The sequence below is a fragment of the Phyllostomus discolor genome, chromosome 10 (genome assembly GCF_004126475.2).
Source record: "Phyllostomus discolor isolate MPI-MPIP mPhyDis1 chromosome 10, mPhyDis1.pri.v3, whole genome shotgun sequence".
In the NCBI taxonomy this organism is placed as follows: domain Eukaryota; kingdom Metazoa; phylum Chordata; class Mammalia; order Chiroptera; family Phyllostomidae; genus Phyllostomus; species Phyllostomus discolor.
This window is the reverse complement of record NC_040912.2, coordinates 27,799,011-27,817,837: the sequence shown is the minus strand read 5'-3', so window position 1 is coordinate 27,817,837 and position 18,827 is coordinate 27,799,011. Positions and strand designations below refer to the sequence as shown.

The following is an 18,827-nucleotide window of genomic DNA, read 5'->3' as shown; positions in this document are numbered from 1 at the left end:
TCACCAGCATAGATGTACTTTTATAAAGGAAAAATATACAAGGAAGGACCCCCAAAAACCCAGAATTATCTTCTGGAGGGTGGGCCCCTTGGAGTACAGGCTTCCCCTGCTAGGTTAGTGCTCTAGGAACCCATCTATATTGGCATACCAGCTGGAATTGTTGTGAGAGGCTGCATTTAGCTTGAGTGAATTTTTTTTAAGACTCTTTCAACGCATTTACCCATTTCATGATGGGTGATTTATGAGCGCACCTGCCCACACCACACTGAGTGTTCAGCAGTTTTTTCCCAAAAATGGCATGACCCTGGCATCCCACCCTCCCTATTCACCCAATTTCAACTTGAGCGACTTCTTTTTTTCTTCCTAGATGAAAAAGTTATCACAGGGAAAAGTTTTATCAATGTGGAAGAAGTGAAACAAAAAATGGCAGAAACACTAACAGGCATCAGAATCAACAGGTTCAAAAACGGTTCTGAGCAATGGAAAAAAAAGTCTCAATAGGTGTATTGTATCAAGAGGAGAGTACTTTGAAGATGACTGAAGTTTAAACATATAAAAGTTAATATACAACTTTTAATAAATAAATTCTGGTTTTGGGGGTCCCCTCTTATACATGTGTCTATGTGTGTATATTTGTGTATTCCTGATATTTCAGGGATAAAACAGTGAAAATATTGGCCTGACTAGTGTGGTTCAGTGGTTTGTGCATCATCCTGTGAATTGAAAGGTCACTGGTTTGATTCCTGGTCACAGCACATGCCTGGGTTGTGGGCCAGGTCCCCGGTTGGGGGTGTGTGAGAGTCGGCTGATCGATGTTTCTATTGCACATCGATGTTTCTCTCCCTTTCTCCCTCCCTCCCCTTCTCTCTAAAAATAAATAATATCTTTTAAAAAATTAAAATATCGATGACTTACAAGCCTATAATTCAAGTATGTCCTGTAATTATAATAACAAAAAAAAAGAGACATATTGACAATAGAGACAAAATGAAAACATACTTTATAACTTAAAAATTGCTTCATAGGGTTTGATTAAAAATTACTTTCAAGTCAGAATTCTAACAAGACTTAATCTAAAAGAGTACTCATCATTGAGATAAATTTGGCTGAGCAGATTTTTCAACTTAGTCAAAATTCAGTTCCTAAAAACTTTCTCAAGGATTCTCAAAGAACGTTAATAGCATTAATTAATTAATTAAGTATAATAGTCTCAAAATAGTATTCATTATAAGCAATTTTAAGGATCAATCATATGTTTTTGGAAGATAAAAGCCAGAAAAGATTAACTGCCCCACAGCCATATAATAAGATGGTACAAGGAGAATTCCAGGTACAAAGGCTACATAACATAGCCCAATCTAAAAGTGGAGCTTAACTTTCTGGGTCTCACGCCCTTGGTGACGTAAATGCGGCATCTACCCATTCCACAAACACTCACTGAGTACCTGCCATCTGCCAGACACTGGAGAAACCATCTCATCAAGGGTCGGCTTCAACACCTGCTCAGGCCCCTCAACGTGTGGCTTTAGCAAATGCTTATAGGATGTGCCCTAACCCTGAATTCTGTAAACAGCAGGTGCAATTCAAGGAGTTCACACTCTAGAGTCAGAAAAATCTGATTCTGAATTCTGGGTTTCCCACTCATGCATAAGGTCAGCACAGGCAAGCATTTAAACCCTGTGGGTCTCACTTCCCTTGTCTGTAAACTGTAGGTCATGCTTTACTTGAGATTAAAACAACAATAGGTGATACATGTGAAGTACCAACATGCTACTTGGTTGGAGGGGATGTAGCTGCCGCTGCTGCCAGTACTACAATGGTGAGGATGACGACAATGGTGACAACAGCGACAACCACCAAAAACCTTTGTTCAAACATATTGTCACATTCTTGGATGTTCAGTGTTGAATGGGGAGAAATGAAAAGCTGTGTGTGGTGGGTGCCGTATGTTTGAATCCGCAGCTCTGAGGAAGCACAAACCTGCCGTTTCACACATGAACATTGACTAGATCTTGAGCGTGTGCAAATGCCTTTAATAAGAAGCATCAACTCAAAAGACTTACTGTAAGTTTTATGGCCTTCTCTGGGGCAACTCCCAATAACTGTGGCAACAGACCTAAAAAACAACAGAAAGTAGAAGTATATTAAATAAACTTGCATTAATTAAACAAATTAACAGCTCTAAAGAAGGGATCACCATGTAGAAACCGGGGCGATCTTTGTGGCGATTTTCTATTACCTTTCACGAGAATGCACAAAGCAGAAAGCTGCAGTACTCATGTCCCACGGCCACATCAGCCTGAGCAAATCCCCTCTCACACTCCCCATCGTTTGCGCATTGGGCAAATCGATAGCATTAATGATCTAGGAAATCTCATTCCACAGTGAGTCTGCTCCTTTCCCTCCTGCCTCTTGAATGAGTGAACTTTGGTGACTACATTATGCTTTTCTAACACCCTCCTCATCCTTCTCCACCCCTAAATGCTCACAGTTGAGCCACTCACTCACTCAGCAACCATGCTGCAGTGACAAGCACATGGCAAACACTGCTCTTGCTCCGACAGGTCTCAGACAGAAGGAGGGAGAGGCCTTTCTGAAGGAGTAACCACTGGAGGAAACAGCACTGGAGGAACAGACAGGGCAGAGACAGCAGAGTAGGGACAAGCCGGGGTGCTCACGAAGTGGGTGGACAGCAGTGTGCCCCGTCACAGGAGGCCGGCCCCGGAGGGCCCAGGCACTGCAGCCACACCACAGGCCAGGGTCCTGAGTTTCACATGTCCCCAGGTAGATGAGAATTGGAGGGCTTTGACCAGGAGGAGAGTGATGTGCTAATTCATAATTTTAAAAGGCCACTCCTGCTGCTGTATAGAAAATAAACAGGACACAGTGTGTTCTATGTGTGGGGGGAAGGGTGCAGGAGAAGAGACTGTGACACCAAGAAAAACTGTGTTTGACTGCAATGGCTCAGTTTTTAGCACAAACCCTGGGTAGAAGGAGGAAGCCTCTGCAGGGTCACAGGTCAGGGGTGAAAGGTGAAGGGCTCCGTTTTGGACATGTTGGCCTGAGTGGGAATCAAGTAAGAATCAGAGCACAAGAAGGAGGTGTGGCCTTGGACAGGAAAGGGCTTCTTCGAGGAGAGGCAGTTGCAATAGTAGTGGACCTAATATTTACACTAAAAAAATGTTTTCATTTGCCCTAAGAAAGTAAAATCAAAGGCAAATGCCTTTTCTTAAAAACTCATGGAAAGCTAACCTGGAGAATCAGAATATACTGTTCCCCATGTCATAACGGGGTCCTTGAGAGGGGATTCACGGTGTTGTCCTTCCTTAGTGCAACGTTCTAATTCATCGATACAAGAAGGTCCACTTGCAACCTCTCCTGGGAGACCAGCCATGCCTGTACCGTCTTCCTGATGCAGCAGTCTGTGGCCAAAAGTCACTGGGTCGAGGGCTATACCTATCAGCATGTGGGTTTGTTTCATTGAGTAACATAAGGTTTCAAACATAATGTGAGCTTCTCGTAAGGACAGATAGATGTGACACCCCGAGCTTCTTTCTCACATCACATCACAGCACTGGGCTCCCGTTGGGTAAGGCCCCGCCCTTTCATCCAGGACCCACGCATCCATTCGCCAAGGTCCCCACCACACCCCAATGCCAATAAGACAATGAGGACAAGAGCCAGCTGTCTTCATCTTTTCCCTTGCTCTGCCGATACTGTTTCTCTGTGCTTGTGGCTCTTCAGAAAGGGGGAACTAGACAGACAGGGCAAGGGAGCTTCATGTTTTAAGAAAAATGAGAGTAAGCTCATTCACTGTGGAACTAAATGATGATGAGTATGCTGATACAAATGAAAATTTTCTTTAAAAAAAATAAAACAACAGCTAACACATCATTTATTATGTGTTGGCACCATTTTAAGCACTTGACTAACTGATTTAATCCTCACAACCACCCTACAGAGACAAGACTGGGGCTCACAGAGATTAAGTAATTTGGTCCCAGTTCTCCAGCCTGTAAATGGTGAGACTGGGATTCAAACCTCAGCCCCTCCCATCAAGAATCTATGCTTATTGCCCTGGCTGGCATAGCTCAGTGGATTAAGCGCGGGCTGGGAACCACAGTGTCCCAGGTTCGATTCCCAGCCAGGGTACATTCCTGGGTTGTGGGCTGTAACCCCCAGCAACCGCACATTGATGTTTCTCTCTCTCTCTCTCTCTCCACCCCCCTCCCCTTCCCTCCCTAAAAATAAATAAATAAAATCTTAAAAAAAAAAAAAAAGAATCTATGCTTATAGACAACACTCACCTCTGGCTTATGTCTAGTATGCAAACGGTATCTGCCTCTCACACCCAGACTCGCCTGTCCACTGACATAACCGTCTGGACCCCGTGAACACTTGAGTTGGCCATGTCTCCCCAGGCAGCCGTACTCTGAGCCTGCTCTACCCCGAGCGCCGCAGCTGACCAAACAACGGGAAGACACCTAACGGACATGCAGCCAATGATCTCCGAGACCTGGGCCCTGTGGCCTGGCTCTGAAAGTGCAGCCGGCCAGTCAAGGGTGTGAAGGGGTACTCGGGGGTGATCAGCCAGTCAGCGTGGAGCCCCAGCTGAGAGGATACCATGCGGAGTGGGGAAAGCAGCCAAGGGAAGCCACGTCTGTAACAACGCCACGAGGAAGGAGAAACCATGGATGCAAAAAGGGAATGGGTTGGCACAGAGAAGAGAGTGTAGAGTAAATGGAGACACGGAGGGAGAACACACAGCCCATGAAATGCACGCAGGCAGGGAAGCCAGCCAGGACCATCGCCCGGTCCCACTGAGGCCAAGCTCCAGTGGAACTCCTGCCCTGGCATCCCGGTAAGACCTCTGCTTCCTTTCTCTCAAGTGTGACTCCTGCCGGAAGCTCCTCCATGCTTGGGCTGGCTTGAGCAGGCCTGCGCTCTTGACAAACGAAGTGGAGCAAAGCAGCACAGAAGACGTGAGCAGGAAAGCATCCAGGCAAAGCCAGCACCCTGATTCAAGGCAAGCACTCTCTCCTCCCAAACTTTACTCACTCACTATTATTTTACTTCCACTACATAATATGAGATAATATAATATCTATAACATGATAAGAAAGGCTTTATTATTACTTTATGAAAGCACAACATTAATTTCTACTAGGAAAAAGCAGGGATAAGCTGTTTAAACTACATCTTAACATTTACAATTGCCATTTTGCTCTCTGCATTCAGGTCAAGTGCCAAAATGCTTAGTTAAATATTTACTTGCTAGAGGTATTTTTCTCATCATTAAATTGTAGACCAAAACCCTGGATGGGTTGAAAGCACTGTGATTTAAATGATGATCTCTTGTCTCTGTAACTACGCTGTGACAGTCTTTTTCGAGGACTAATAAAAACCAGCCCACAGAGCCAAATGACTCCAGTGTTCGACACAATCACTCCGGCCGGCCTTTCACGCTACTGAGATTTGTCTTTCTCGCTATAAATTTAGTAATGCACTGTGAACAGCACAAACAAAACAAAACAAAAAGGAAAACCATGTATTTAAGACTAAACACAGGGCAGCACATATTTATTCGTTCGGCAAACATTTACCAAGTGCTTGCTGTGGGCTTGCTAGGGTGCAGTGAACATGCGAGGTGTGTGCCGTCCCCCGGGGAAAATTCTCAGTTTAGAAGGAAGGGAAGCCTGGGTGTCTGTGTGCACCAGAAAGGGGACAAAGCACCTGAAAACAGAGTGGTAAGGACCACAGCCTGGGGATTTCAAAGTACTGTGGGAACAGAGAGAGAGAACCACTTGTTCTGCCTGCAGGAGCGAGAAAGGCAGTAGAGAGGAGATACTTGACCTGGATTTTTAAGGATAAGGTGAGATTCAGTGGGGAAAGGAGACATGGCTAGATGGGAGGGCAAGGGGTCCATGCAGAGGGAGCAGTATGTGCAAAATCTCTAGATCATCCGGGGCAAGACCACTGGAAGCTACAGCTGGATCACAGACCCTGTAACAAGTAGCAGCAGCAGGGATAATGATGACAGGCGGTACACGTGGGGGCACTGATTACACCCCAAGCAATACTCTGTGTGCTTTATGTGAATCAGCACAGCTAATCCACATAAGTCAATACCAGTAACTCACGTTGTGTTATTGTTGCCCCGTGGACAGATGAAGAAACTGAGACAGACCCCTAATATCACTCAGCTATGAGATGGGGGGATGGAGTTTAACCCAGGAGGTCTGCCTGTAGGGGGGCTCCTACCTAGAACACTGTACTTCTACTTTCCCAGGCCACACTACACAGCTTGGACCAAATTCTTTTAAAGAGCAAATTTCAAAAAGTAAAAAGTTCTAGAGGCAGGTGAAGGAGAGATGGCAAGGGCAGAGATGGATCCCTGGCAAGGGGAGTAATTAGGAGGTTGAAGTAATATGATCAGAGGCCCCCAAGTTCCACCATATTAACGGAGTAAGTTCAACTCAGTAAGAATAAAACCACAGCACGAATCCATTCCTGACACCTGGGCCAGATGCTGGCACTCAGGCAGTTACTGGGTATGTACCGTTCTCATGGTGAGCCCCCTGGCTCAGTAGGGACAGGAAGGTGGCTGAAGATGACAGTCTGAGTGCCCCTACAATTGTGGGCCTTGACACCCTTCCTCCTGGGTCAGTACCCTTTGGGACGTGTCACGATCTGCAGGACAATGAAAAGTCACTGAGGTGGGAATTGCAATAGCCCTCCTGGGTCATTGACTTCGGAGGGAGGAGGGGTGACGTGGCTCAGTAATGCCTAAAACAGCCCGTCTCATTAGGGCACTTCAGCACGATCACACTGAGGTCCAAAGCACATATATGTTTGACATCTGGGTAACTCAGCAGAAAAATTAGGCTTCTCATATAAGATGTTTCTGTTGGATTCTGGAAATCCATTTTAACCATTAGAAACAGAGAATGGATGTGTGTGTTGTTTCTAACTTGTCAAAACAGCAGTCTATTTTCCAACTGCCTCAAATGAAATTTATTAGTGTGGTTAGTTTTCTAATCTTCTCATGTTAGCTCCGCTCCATCAGCACATATGGCAATGCTTCTTTGGCAAACTTGACCAGAGGGCTGCTAATGCGAGAAAAGATTTACAGGGTACAATATTAATACAGTATTTTGTCTTCGAATTTCGTAGGGGCGAGGTATAAATCACACTATCCCCTCTGATCCCAGTCCCCTGTGCAACCCAGGGAGAGCTGCGTGGGGCTAAGCCCCCATCAGGAGCCTCCGACGTGGCTTATACAGCACCTCAAAAGGAGCAGTGTGCGGGACGAGGGGGCTCCTATGCCATTATTTACTTAAAGCCTTTTAAGAAAAACATTCTAGAATCTCAGGGCTGAGAGATACTGTGAAAGAAACTCATTAACGAAGCTGGCCTAATTAAAAGCATTTATTTTCAATGGCTGGCAGCGAAGGGAACGTCTGGAGCGCGGGCTCCGGCAGCGGCCAGACCATCGCTGCACCTCGGTCTGCGCCTACTTCAGGCCAAGTGACCTTGGGGATGCCGAACTCCAGGGCTCTCACTGCTAAACCAAGGATGCTAAGTAGGACTCATCGGTGTATTGTGATAATTATATGAGTAAATGTAGGTAAAGAGTCAGAAAAGGTTCATGACCTAAATTATGTATTAAAAAATGGGATGTTTCTTTCTGCCCCTTTGTTTAAGGGATGTCCTTGATTCTCTTCTTGCCTACAAGAGGCAATGCAGCCTGAAGCGTGTTCCCTGTCCAGAACTGCGTAAGGAGCACAGACGGTCTCTGACTTCCAACTTCCAACTTGACGGTGCTCTGGGAGCGACACGCATTCAGAAGAAACCGGCGAGGCTACGCTTGATGCTTGCTAGGTTAGGAGTAGTAAATGCACTTTTGACTTATGATACCTTCTTATGATGGGTTGATTGTGACATAACCCCACTGAAAGTTGAGGGGCATCTGTGCCCAAGCAGTAAGGGCACCTCTGGTCTGATAGTGTCCAGTGGTCCTGCCTCCTTTAGGCACAGATAAGGAAGTAGCACTGACATGCCTTCTGCTCTGTTTTTAAGCTAAAATAGAATGTTTTCATTAAGAACATAAACATTTCTCAGCCTCTGATGCTAAGCAACTTTTTACAATGTAGTTTCTACTGAAAGGCGCAACAGCCAGGTGATTAGGAGCACGGAGCCAGGCGCCAGGCTGCCGGGTTTGCGTTCTGACCCTGCTCTTCATTGGCTGTGCAACTGTGGGCGAGTTACTGGATCTCTCTGTCCCTTAGTCTCCACATCTGCAAAATGGGGACAAATGCAGAACCACCTTCACAGGGTAATTTTAAAGATGAAACAACATTCTCAGAACGGTGCTAAGTACATAGTAACTACCATACGGTGTTTTTTTGTTGTTGTTATTTTTATCTTCATCATCATCACTCTCCTCCTCTTCCTTCATGGAAACTGGCTAAGCAGCTTGTTCCAAGTGGCTATTTGGTGCCCAGCAGTGGCACTCAGAGTTGAAATCAGGTCCAGTTCTACACTCAAACCAGGGTTCTATGCCCCCTAATGCTCAGCTTTTCCCCGTTCACTCTAGTGGGGTTACTGCTCCTACTTCCTTCCCTGCTCTACAAAGGCCTTTCTTCTGGCCCAGACTGTTCCAAAACTTCTCTCTTGGCCGACTTGCACTGGGCTAGCACCCTGCACTGACTGGCCCTTTCACACAACAGAAGGACGGTGGCTAAGTGTGGGCATCTACATCATGCCCCCGTCTCTCTCTCCAGGTCCTCAACACTGGGATCTTCAAAAACACTGAAGGTACTGGATGGCAAAGCCAAGCTGCAGGTTGTGACCTGGTGAACAGGCGAGAGTCACGGAGCTCACTGGGCACGAGACTCAGGGACAGCGGCAGGCGAGGAGCCAGCTGATGGTCCACGGCCCACTGCACCACAGCGCAGGTGTCCTGAAGGACCACGCTGAGCAGGACAAGCAGGAGCAGAGATGCTGAAGGGGCCACAACAGGGAAGAAACTCCCTCACTAGGGTGGCATTTCGGTCTCAGGTCAGACCAAAACAAGTTCAGGAGGGGCCAGCCCAGCCCAGAGAAAGGTAGCTTAGAGCACGTGAAATGGGGGAGAAGGCATTCCGGGCAGACAGGGGCAGCAGAGTTTGGTAAGAGAAGTTAAAGCATAAGCTACCCCATTCCTGCAGCTGAAGCCACAGGCAGCACTTTTTGTGTGATCTAGTTTCAGCCCGGAGGCAGCTGCTCCGATGTTAAATCTTACCCTCCTGACCTCACCGTTGGGGCCACTACACTTGCCCACATCTTCCCAGAGAGCCCTCCTTGCTTTCAACATCAGATTAACCTCCATTCTGGAGCGATCAGCACTCTGCCTGCCCTGCCTCACAGCTTTTATTCCTGCTCCTGTTTCCGTGGCCTTCTCTCTTCACTTGCTGGAGCCTTCTCCCCTCCCTCCACCTCCTCCCACTTGTCTGTCCCTTTGACTCAGACTGCCCCTAGGCAGGAGGCGTTTCCACCCTCCCGACTACACTATCCCCTTTCACAGCCCTCGCTGCAATCCGGTTTTCCACCCCAAGGTGACCACAGTGGAGCTGGGGAATGCCCCCCCCCCCCCCCGGGGGCGGGAGATGAGGCACTTGGCAAATATTAAGGTTTAAATGCTTGTTTATCTGGGTTACAGGTTTTACTCAAAATGATCAAGAACTTTCTGTGATCTTACTTACCTGTGGCGCTGGGTGCCTTTGGGACCCTGAGTGTCAGAGTGTGATCAGGGTCCAGAAAAAACCGAGCGCCTCGACTCCTTCTCTACCTGAGGGTGGGGGTGGGGGGAGGTGGTTCTAGAAGTACAGGTCATAGGAGGAAGGATGTACCCTCTCCACCTGCTTCTCACTCTGCTCTAAGGCAGTGTTCAGAGTCCTGGTTATCTTTTCTTCTATCTAAACTCTTTCCTTGATGCTGAGTTTTAATGTTTCTTTCCCTTGTTTTGGCCTCAGCAGCGGTAGTAGCTGGTTATAAATTATCATTCCCGAGGCCTGGAACTAATTTGTTCATTAATCTTCTCTTTTCCAGGCTACGTCTAGTTCCATCTTCTTGTCACCTTTCCCAATTTTCTAAGCTCACCTCTGTCCTCATCCTCCCTCTGGAGCCTCGGACAGCACTCTGATCCGCCCTAATATGAACTAGTGTTACTTGAGCCTCCCATTTGAATGCCCTGTGCTCAGCTCCGTTGGCTCACTGTAGATTCCTGCAGGCTTGATCACCCAGCTCACGGACTGCCCGAGTCTTCTGTTCACTTCTGTTTGGTCTCCGATGACCAAACATCTGCCTTTTGAATTTTTCACACCTTAATACCCTCAAAGAAAATGTGCAGAAATTGGCCAAGAAGACAAAACTCAAACCAATCCATTCTGTACTCATTAGAAGCTTTGGTGGGCATGCATGAAACCCGTAACTCAGTGAAGTTCACAGACTCACTGTGGTTCGTTCCAAGGTGCATGGGTTCTTAAGTTACGCGAAACAGAGTTGTAGAAACGCCAATCTTTTTATTTTGGTGCTAGAATTTTTTAATTTATTTTTATCCACAAGAATTATGCAAGAAGGAATCTCACTGTGGATCATACTATTTAGATATTCCCTTCTACAGAACCATTAACCACAAGAAGAGACATGGGAGAAAATAGCTGTCTGACAAAACTTCCTTCTAGAATACACACATATCAATAACTTCCTGAGATATCACCACAACATCCTCTAGATGTCACCTTGAGAACATTCCAGGATGGAAAATGACACTTTTGCACCACAGACGACCCAAAGTAGACACATTTCAAACTTGCACGCCTAGATCAATGAGCTTATTAGTAAGACATTTTTTCTTTTTGCCAATTATCTCAAAGATAAAGGAATGCTCCATAGTAAGTTTAATTCATAAAATGATCTAATCTCTCATGTCCCTCGAAGAGAAACAAAAATCAAAACCTTCCTTTAAAAAGTATTTCTCGTGGATCCTGATTTCTCTTGAATTCATCTTCCTCCCCAAGGCCCTCCCCAAAACATTTTCCAATTTCTAAGGCTACTCATCTCATTACCTGAAGCATCTAAGGGAACAGAGTGAAGCAAAGCTTAAAGGCAGAAACAGTTATCCCTGGAACGTTAAGAGCATTTAATTACGGATGATTACCCAATCAATTGTTTTTCTTTACTACGCCAAGTCTAGAGCAGGCCAATAACTGACTCATTTGGTCATGCGATTCATTCAAACCAAATGAGCTGTCAGGTAATTCATTAAGGATTTTAAACACCTGAGTGCATTAAATCAATCTGAAGACTGGGGAGGAAACAGAGAAAGACTTTCACAAGTGACTTCAGAGAGCTCTGGATTATCTCGGGTGTTATTTTTCTTCATATGGACAGACTTACCCTGGGGGCCTGATTTTCCAAAATTATAGAAAAACCTAGGAAAATCAATCACTTTCAGAAGTCTTTATTATAGAGAAGGCTTGCAGATTCAGTCCCAAGGGTTCCTAAGGGGATCTTTTCTAACAACTAAAATTTAGCCCCCCTAAATAAGAGACTTCCAGAGACCAAGAAACACAGAGAGATGAAAAATAAGACCTGACGAGCCCCTCCTTTGGACTAAGGGGCAGTGACTCAAACACGCTCCCTGATTATGACTGGGTGACTTCCAGGCCTGTGTGCAGACAGATGCTGGCCACTGGCAGAGAAAGGGGAGAGAAAAACATGTGTGGTGAGTGCTAACAGAGTTCTTTAAAAATAACCTTCGCTCTCACAGTTCCACGAGAACTTACTTCTAAATGCAAAAACAGCTTCCCTTTAGAGGTCTGTATTCTTTTTAGAAGAAGAAAAGAGAGAAGGAGAGAGATGCTTATTAAGCTCATAATAAGAACACAGGCTGCAGTGACCTTCCTTCAAGGCCAACTGCCGACTTTCCCCCCAAATATACACACAGATAAAGTTAAAATAGGGAAAGGACCTTACTCATGCAACCTTCCCAAATCATGCTACTCAGGAAATATTAGCAATTATATATGTCTTGATGCAGAAAATTACATGTTAAGCAAAATTCCAGAATAGGAAAAAATATGCTCAATATTTCGAAACATGTTTATTAATTAGCGATGCAGTCTGACACCTTCTCAAATATTGCTAGGTGAAGCGTTAACAGCAGCGATTTTAAATCATAAAAATGAAACTTAACAGTTTTCCCTGGGAATAATAAAATTTTTAAACAATAAAATTACATTTAATGAGAAATTTGCAGTCAAAGAATCACATGTAGGGAGTTTCATGTCTTGACTTTATACACCAGTGTTAGAACACCGATTCTCAGACATACTTCAGGTCTTTTTGTCTCTATCCTAATTTTCTGCTACCAACGACGGTTTCCCATTTTCATCAAATCTGACTCTTGCCTGATGATAAGCATTTACACGTAGTTATGTACAATTATTAGTTATTTACAATAGTTATATACAATTATTAATTAAGGATTATATGCAAGGCCCTAAACTGGTCTCCAACCAATCAAGAATAGGACTAAGCCATTTATGAAGCAAGATTGTAAATCATTGTTTCAAACTGGAACTGCCAATCATCACTCTGCCTTCAAGATCCAAATCACAGGACAGAGCTAAACAAAGTTTTATAGTAAATCTTTTGTTTTAAAGTCATCTACTTGAAAAAAAAAAGAAATCGAGGAGAAATGAACATATGTGACTTCCAGAACTAATCTTTTCATATTCACACCCTACTTATCATCTCCTGACAGACAGCCCCTTAGGGCTCTGGCACCCAAAACAGGTTAGAGAAATGTCTGTCTCTAAACCAGGGGCAGGGGAGGCACTGCCTCTTTGCTGTTCAGAGTGAGCCTCAACCTCCACCTACTAGACCGCCCCCTCCACCTCCCCTGAGGACTCAGTCACTCCCATCTCACAGATGCAACCTCTCCAACAGCAGGAGGTTTGTGGGATGGCCCCTAGGAGCTCAGCACTCAGTCCTCAGGTAGGCTTTAGGCTGTTCTGTCCATGAGGTCAAGAGGACAGGTCAAGGAAAGAAATCCAGATGCAACCAGAAATCAAGGCCTGCCAGGTGTGGGCAGAGACTTCATTCAGAAGAGACTCCAAATTAAAAACAAACCAGGTCAACACAAGGACATGACAGGCACGCAGCAGGACACAAGTATTTCTCACTATTCTAAGGATGCCCTTGAAAGTTAGTCTGAAACCAAGGAAAGGCCATAAAAGTCACCTGTGAAGGCAACCCCAAGGCTCAGACATCTGTTTGACTTGAGGTGCAAGCTCTCCCTACAGAAAACAACGCAGGTGAACAGGTAAGGTGGTCGCCTTTGCCTGAATCACTCTGAAGCAGGAACTGTGACATTAAACTTGTACTACTTGGGAGACATTTCATTTGGCAGGTTTGTTGTCACCAGGAGGGAAAAGTATTTCAAATGGAAGGCAGTGACCCTGTAAGGGTCATCATCAATCACCTGGGGTCAAAGACCTTCCCAACTGTCAAGAAGAGGCCTGGGGTGAGAGAAAGAGGGCAAAGAAAAGATCAAAGGGCCTTTGATGGTGGTTATCTGCTGCACAACAGAACCTGCAAAATGGAACTTCTCTGGAGTTTGAAACCTCCCAGTTTCCAAGGTGAGAGATTTCCAGAAAGGCCTGTTTTTCCCCCTCTTCTTTTCACTTGTGTGCTTAAGATGAAGACTGGAGTCAGCAGGTGGCAGAAGAGGCCTAGAGGCACAGGTTTACCTGGCTGCCAGCTTCGAGGTCTGTCTCTGCAGAGCACTAAATACTATTCTTCTAGAGCAAGCAGTGGTAGGGAAAGGAGGGAAGACCCTGCCGGCTTTGCAGTTGCCAAATGGCAAAATGGCTCAGAGTGAGCCATTTGAATTGCCTTGTGATACTGTGGTTTAGCTGACGCAGAATCACTTGTTTTTTTTTTTCTCTTTGTAGGTGGCATGCCTCTTTAGGCCAAAGCCAATGGGAAAGCAGTCAGGTCTGTGGGATTCTTTCTCTGAGTGATGACACACTCTCTACTACTGTTCTCCTTGCTTAATGAACCTGAGATGATTAATGGAGCAGCTGGGTCCAGAAGGACAACCTGGTTCAAGCCGTGGGTGAGCCGATTCCACAGGGTACAGAGTTAGAGACAGGGAAGGAGAGGCTGGAATTCAGAGAGAGGCAGCACAGGAGGGCTCTGCTGAACCCTTGGTTCCCGTCCGATGGACTTTTCTGTGGTTTGCTCCAGGACACCCATCAATCCCAGTAGGCCCTGCCTTGTCCCAGGATGCCTTTCCCTGGTAGCTGGTGAGTGGAGTTATTTCAAGGACACAAACAATACGAGCCTTTTAAAATCTCACTGAAGATGTTTATAAACATAATTATTTTAAGAAATGAAGCACACCACAGAGCAATATAAATGGCTTTCAGATTATGGGCTGTTTTGATTAGCCATGCCCTACATGCCCCCCAGCCCATCCCATTAGCATGGATAATTGAGAATCTGCTGTATTTCCATTTTAACACAGTCTATCTAATACATTTCAGGCACTTGGATGGAAAGCCAAACTTCTGACTGTTATTTTTCCTTACAAGAATTTAGCCCATGGCACTAACCTCTATACAGTCCAAAGAAGCCTTCATAGCGTAGCACTTTCTTAAAACAGTCAAAGCTGTTTTTATACATAAGTTCTCCCACAAAAGAGCCAGTTGATCGTTGGTTCTGCATTCGAGTTTTGACAAGGTCGATAGGATACACGGCAGTGGCTCCCACAGCTAAAATCAAATAATACCGACATTTCAGAAGGAATTGAGGTCACTCAGAGGAAAAGGGGAGGTGGTTCAAGTCAAAGCTAAAACTGATAAAAGGAAAAAAAGTAATTTTGCATGTACACTTTTAAAACTGTACTAACTTTCTATACCCTTAACAGTTATGAATTTTCACTTGAACCAATGAAAAGGTAAAGGATGTTACAGTTTTGAAAAAGCACATCCCTCTAGTCTAACCTCATTACTAACCTGTCGTTAGAAAGCCTATCTGCAGATCCATAAGAGAAATGAGCCATTGTAAGTCCCTGATCACATGCAGATATGGGAAAAAAACAGTTCTCTTTGCTCTTGTCCCATTTCATAGACGACATAAGGTTTGCCTTTAATATTTCAACACAGAAAACCAGAGGAAAAAAATAAGAGGAATAATAAAACTGACAAATTTGCACTCATCCCTGGCTTACCTCCAGCGACAGAACCCAGTCCAAATCTGTAGGCCGACTCTGCAACTTGCAGGAGAATGGGTCGAGATGACTCGCCTGAAGCCTTCTTCTTCGCGTGTGCAGGGAACGGAGAGCGGAAAGACAGGAAGTAGAAAAGTGGACAGAACAAAAATGAGCACATGCTATTTTTAAAAATTACCTGCTGGTTCCTAAATTTATGACACAAATAAAATGTCAAAGAGGGAAGGCAGGGTTAGATTCAGTAAGTTTTGATTAATAATAAGTTATCATTGCTGTTACTGTCTAAACATCATGTTTTGAAGGTAATGAAAGCCATTATGTACTAAAAACAATGTTATGAATCTATTTTAAAATGTTCAAGTCTCATTAGTGATCGAGAGATATAAATTTAACAATATTAATGAGACACCATTCTTCATCAATCAGATTGGGAGACTAGGGGTCTGTTTTTTGTTGGTTTGTTTTTTAATAGCGACACTCAGTCTGGCAAGAGTTGATAGAAACAGCTTCTCAAACCTGACGTTTAATCAAGTTTAAACTGAACTGAAAGGAAATTTGGTAATATTCACCCAATCCCTTAGAAGACATATAACCTCTGACCCTGCAGTTCTACTGATAAAAAGTTAGGCTAAAAAATAATTATGTACATAAACAAGGATCAAGCTATAAGAATGTTGGAAAACAGCACTATTTTCTAAGAGCAAAACCTGTGAGAATAACCTAAATGTCCAATAATAGAGGACTGGTTAAATATAATGCTACAGCCTTAAAACAAGATAGTATATCATAAAAATGATGTAGTAAAATACTTAATATTAAGAAATGTTCATAAGACATTAAAAATAAAAGAAACACAGAAATGGAGATCACATGGAGGGTTAGCAACAGGGGAGTGGGAGGAGGAGAGAGGGGGAAAAGGTACAGAGAATAAGTAGTATAGATGGTAGGTAGAAAATAGACAGGGGAGAGTAAGAATAGCATGGGAAAAGTAGAAGGCAAAGAACTTATATGTATGACACATGGACATGAACTAAAGCGGGGGAATGTGGGTGGGAGGGGGTGTGCAGGTTGGAGGGGAGTGAAGGGGGAAATGGGACAACTGTAATGGCATAATCAATAAGATATATTTTTAAAAAAGAATATGGTGAGTAGACAGGTATTCATGATTTAATTCTCTTTATGTTTTTAAATATTTAAAGTATTTTACAATCTTTAAAAAATGTTTTTATTAAAATTATTTGTGGGTATGTATATGCACATAAAAATAACACTAACATTTTGGATACCTCACCATCTAGAGATATTAAAAATGTTTACAGTGGTTACAACTAGGTGATTATATTATTATTTTCTCCTCTTGTTTCGTCTATCATTTTAAAATTCATATTTCAGGCCAGTCAGTGGTCTGTGTTCTCTGCCTACATAAATCCAGTAGCAAATTTACGTGTACAAGGTCTGTCCAAAAGGTACCCAGCCATGTAATATAAAAAATAGAGACATTTATTGAAGGAGATACAAGAAAAACTGTACGTAGGACAATGACGCCTCAGTCCCCTTCAAAATAGGCACCTTGAGACCTCACACAGTTATTCCAGTTGCTATCAGCTGCCCCATCATATTTTCCTAAATTTCACTGACAGTCTGAAATCTCTTTCAGTTCAAAGATGATTTTAGTTTTGGGAATAGCCAGAAGTCACAGGGCACCAAATCTGGGCTATAGGGGGTGCTGAGTCACCTGGGTGGTTTGATGTTTTGCAAAAAAAAAACTCTGCATGAGACATGACACATGAATGGGCATGTTGTAATGAAGCTGCCAATCACTAGTTGCCCATAGCTGTGGCCTTCTGAATCATCCCAATAGTTTACGTGGAAGAATGTTCAAGCTTAATGCAAAATCTGATGCAGATTTGTTGCTCTACTTGCTCAGTCACCTTGTATGTGATAGCCACACAGTACACATGCTCACTCAATGGCATCTACCGCCCCCACTGACTAGTACAGTGAAGTCATCATGGTTCACACATATGCATTCCAGTCCACTCTCCTTGACTGACAGGTTACATCAATGCCACACAAACCGTCCTCATTATATTAACTATGGCTAGACTTTGTAAGGACTGACCTCATACACAGATCTTGTACTTCCTCAAATGAGGGTGGCATATAATTAGTGCTTCATAAATACTTGTTGAATGAATAAAAACATTCAATAAAATTTGTATTTTTCAAAAGCCACAATAATTAAAATTGGTGAACAATGAAAATAATCACCAACCCCAGCCATCAACCCACTGAATTTTAGTTGCTGTCAATGTAACACAATTCTAACACAATGAGATAATTTGCAATCTCCTTCAAAGTCATTTCACTGAAAATAGCTTTCCACAGAAATATGCACCTTTAAGAATCTGAAACATTCCTTCTGCGAATTACATGGAGTGTTTCTAAGTCTATCCCTGTACAGACGGACATCAATAGCAGCTTCATTGTGACCGCTGCAGCCATAAGAAAAGTACCGTTTTATGTACGTGGATAAAAATACATAATATGAATGAACAGACAGAACAAAACTAAAACAGACTAGTAGAAACAAGAAACAAACTGGTGGTTGCCAGACAGGAGAGGGGTGGAGGGACGGGTGAGAACGAAGGCGAGTGCAGTCACTAATGGTGTGATAACTTCGCCCGGTGACAGAAGTCACCAGTCCAACTGTGGTGAGCACACTGTCAGCCGTGTCAATGTCGAGTCACTAAGTCGTACACCTGAAACTACTGTAATGTTGTATGTAAACTATCCTTTAACTTAAATGAAACTCCAGGCTTTCGCTGAACTTTTCTGAAGCTAGAAATGCAGCATGCTGGTGAAACGAGAAGAGATTCCTACCCCCGCATGCCTCTGTGCCTCTGCTGAGAGTGGGTGTTAGCACTGACCTACCTGGGGGGTGACCTCCGCTGCTCCAGTCTGTCAATGCGGCCTGGCCCACTGAGGTTCACAGAGTAAAAAATATTCCAGGCAAGACCACTGCGAATTGCTCTAACCCTCGAAGCAGCAGCCAACCATTTCCCACTGTAAATCCCATCAGCCTCCTCTAACCCCTTCATGACCAGTATCAACAAGCACCCCCTGCAAACTCTCAAAAGCTGCAGAGGGCCTGAAGGAAAACTTGTGGGATACCACTGCCAACTGGAGAACAGGAGTAAAAAAGGAAAAGAAGAAACTCCCTGCTTTTTCTTAATCCTCAAATCTCTACAACTAGTAGCACAGAGACACTGGTAAGCAGTGTTTAAAATTCAAAGGGAGGGGAGAGCAACGTTGCTTCCACCTCTGCACACAATTATACAGTCCTCTCTCCTGCACTCGGGGAAATCGGCTTCCTCTTTTAACAACGGCCAGCTGGTTTTCCAGAGGTGCCTAGTTAGGATTTACTGAGCACACACCCACCACTTTGAGCAATGTGCTGCACACAGAACTCGCTACTGCATTCGAGTGGGAAGGAGCTGAAAGGAGGGGGTCCTGGCCTGAGGCCTGCCAGTCTTAAAAATGTAGC

General features: G+C 44.2%; 1 protein-coding gene across 3 annotated transcripts in view; it reads right to left on the bottom strand.

The window, feature by feature from the left end:
* Positions 1-18,827, bottom strand: part of SLC25A13 (solute carrier family 25 member 13) — a 171,388-nt gene that overhangs the window by 46,337 nt on the left and 106,224 nt on the right. For 2 of the 3 annotated variants that reach the window (XM_028525570.2, XM_036010589.1), the window contains 3 exons: positions 15,281-15,368; positions 14,664-14,822; positions 2,064-2,116 (listed from right to left, as the gene is read on the bottom strand). In XM_028525570.2, coding sequence (XP_028381371.1) covers positions 2,064-2,116; positions 14,664-14,822; positions 15,281-15,368 — 300 coding nt within the window. The remainder of the gene's footprint in view (positions 1-2,063; positions 2,117-14,663; positions 14,823-15,280; positions 15,369-18,827) is intronic. The other variant, XM_028525571.2, reaches the window with a different exon arrangement.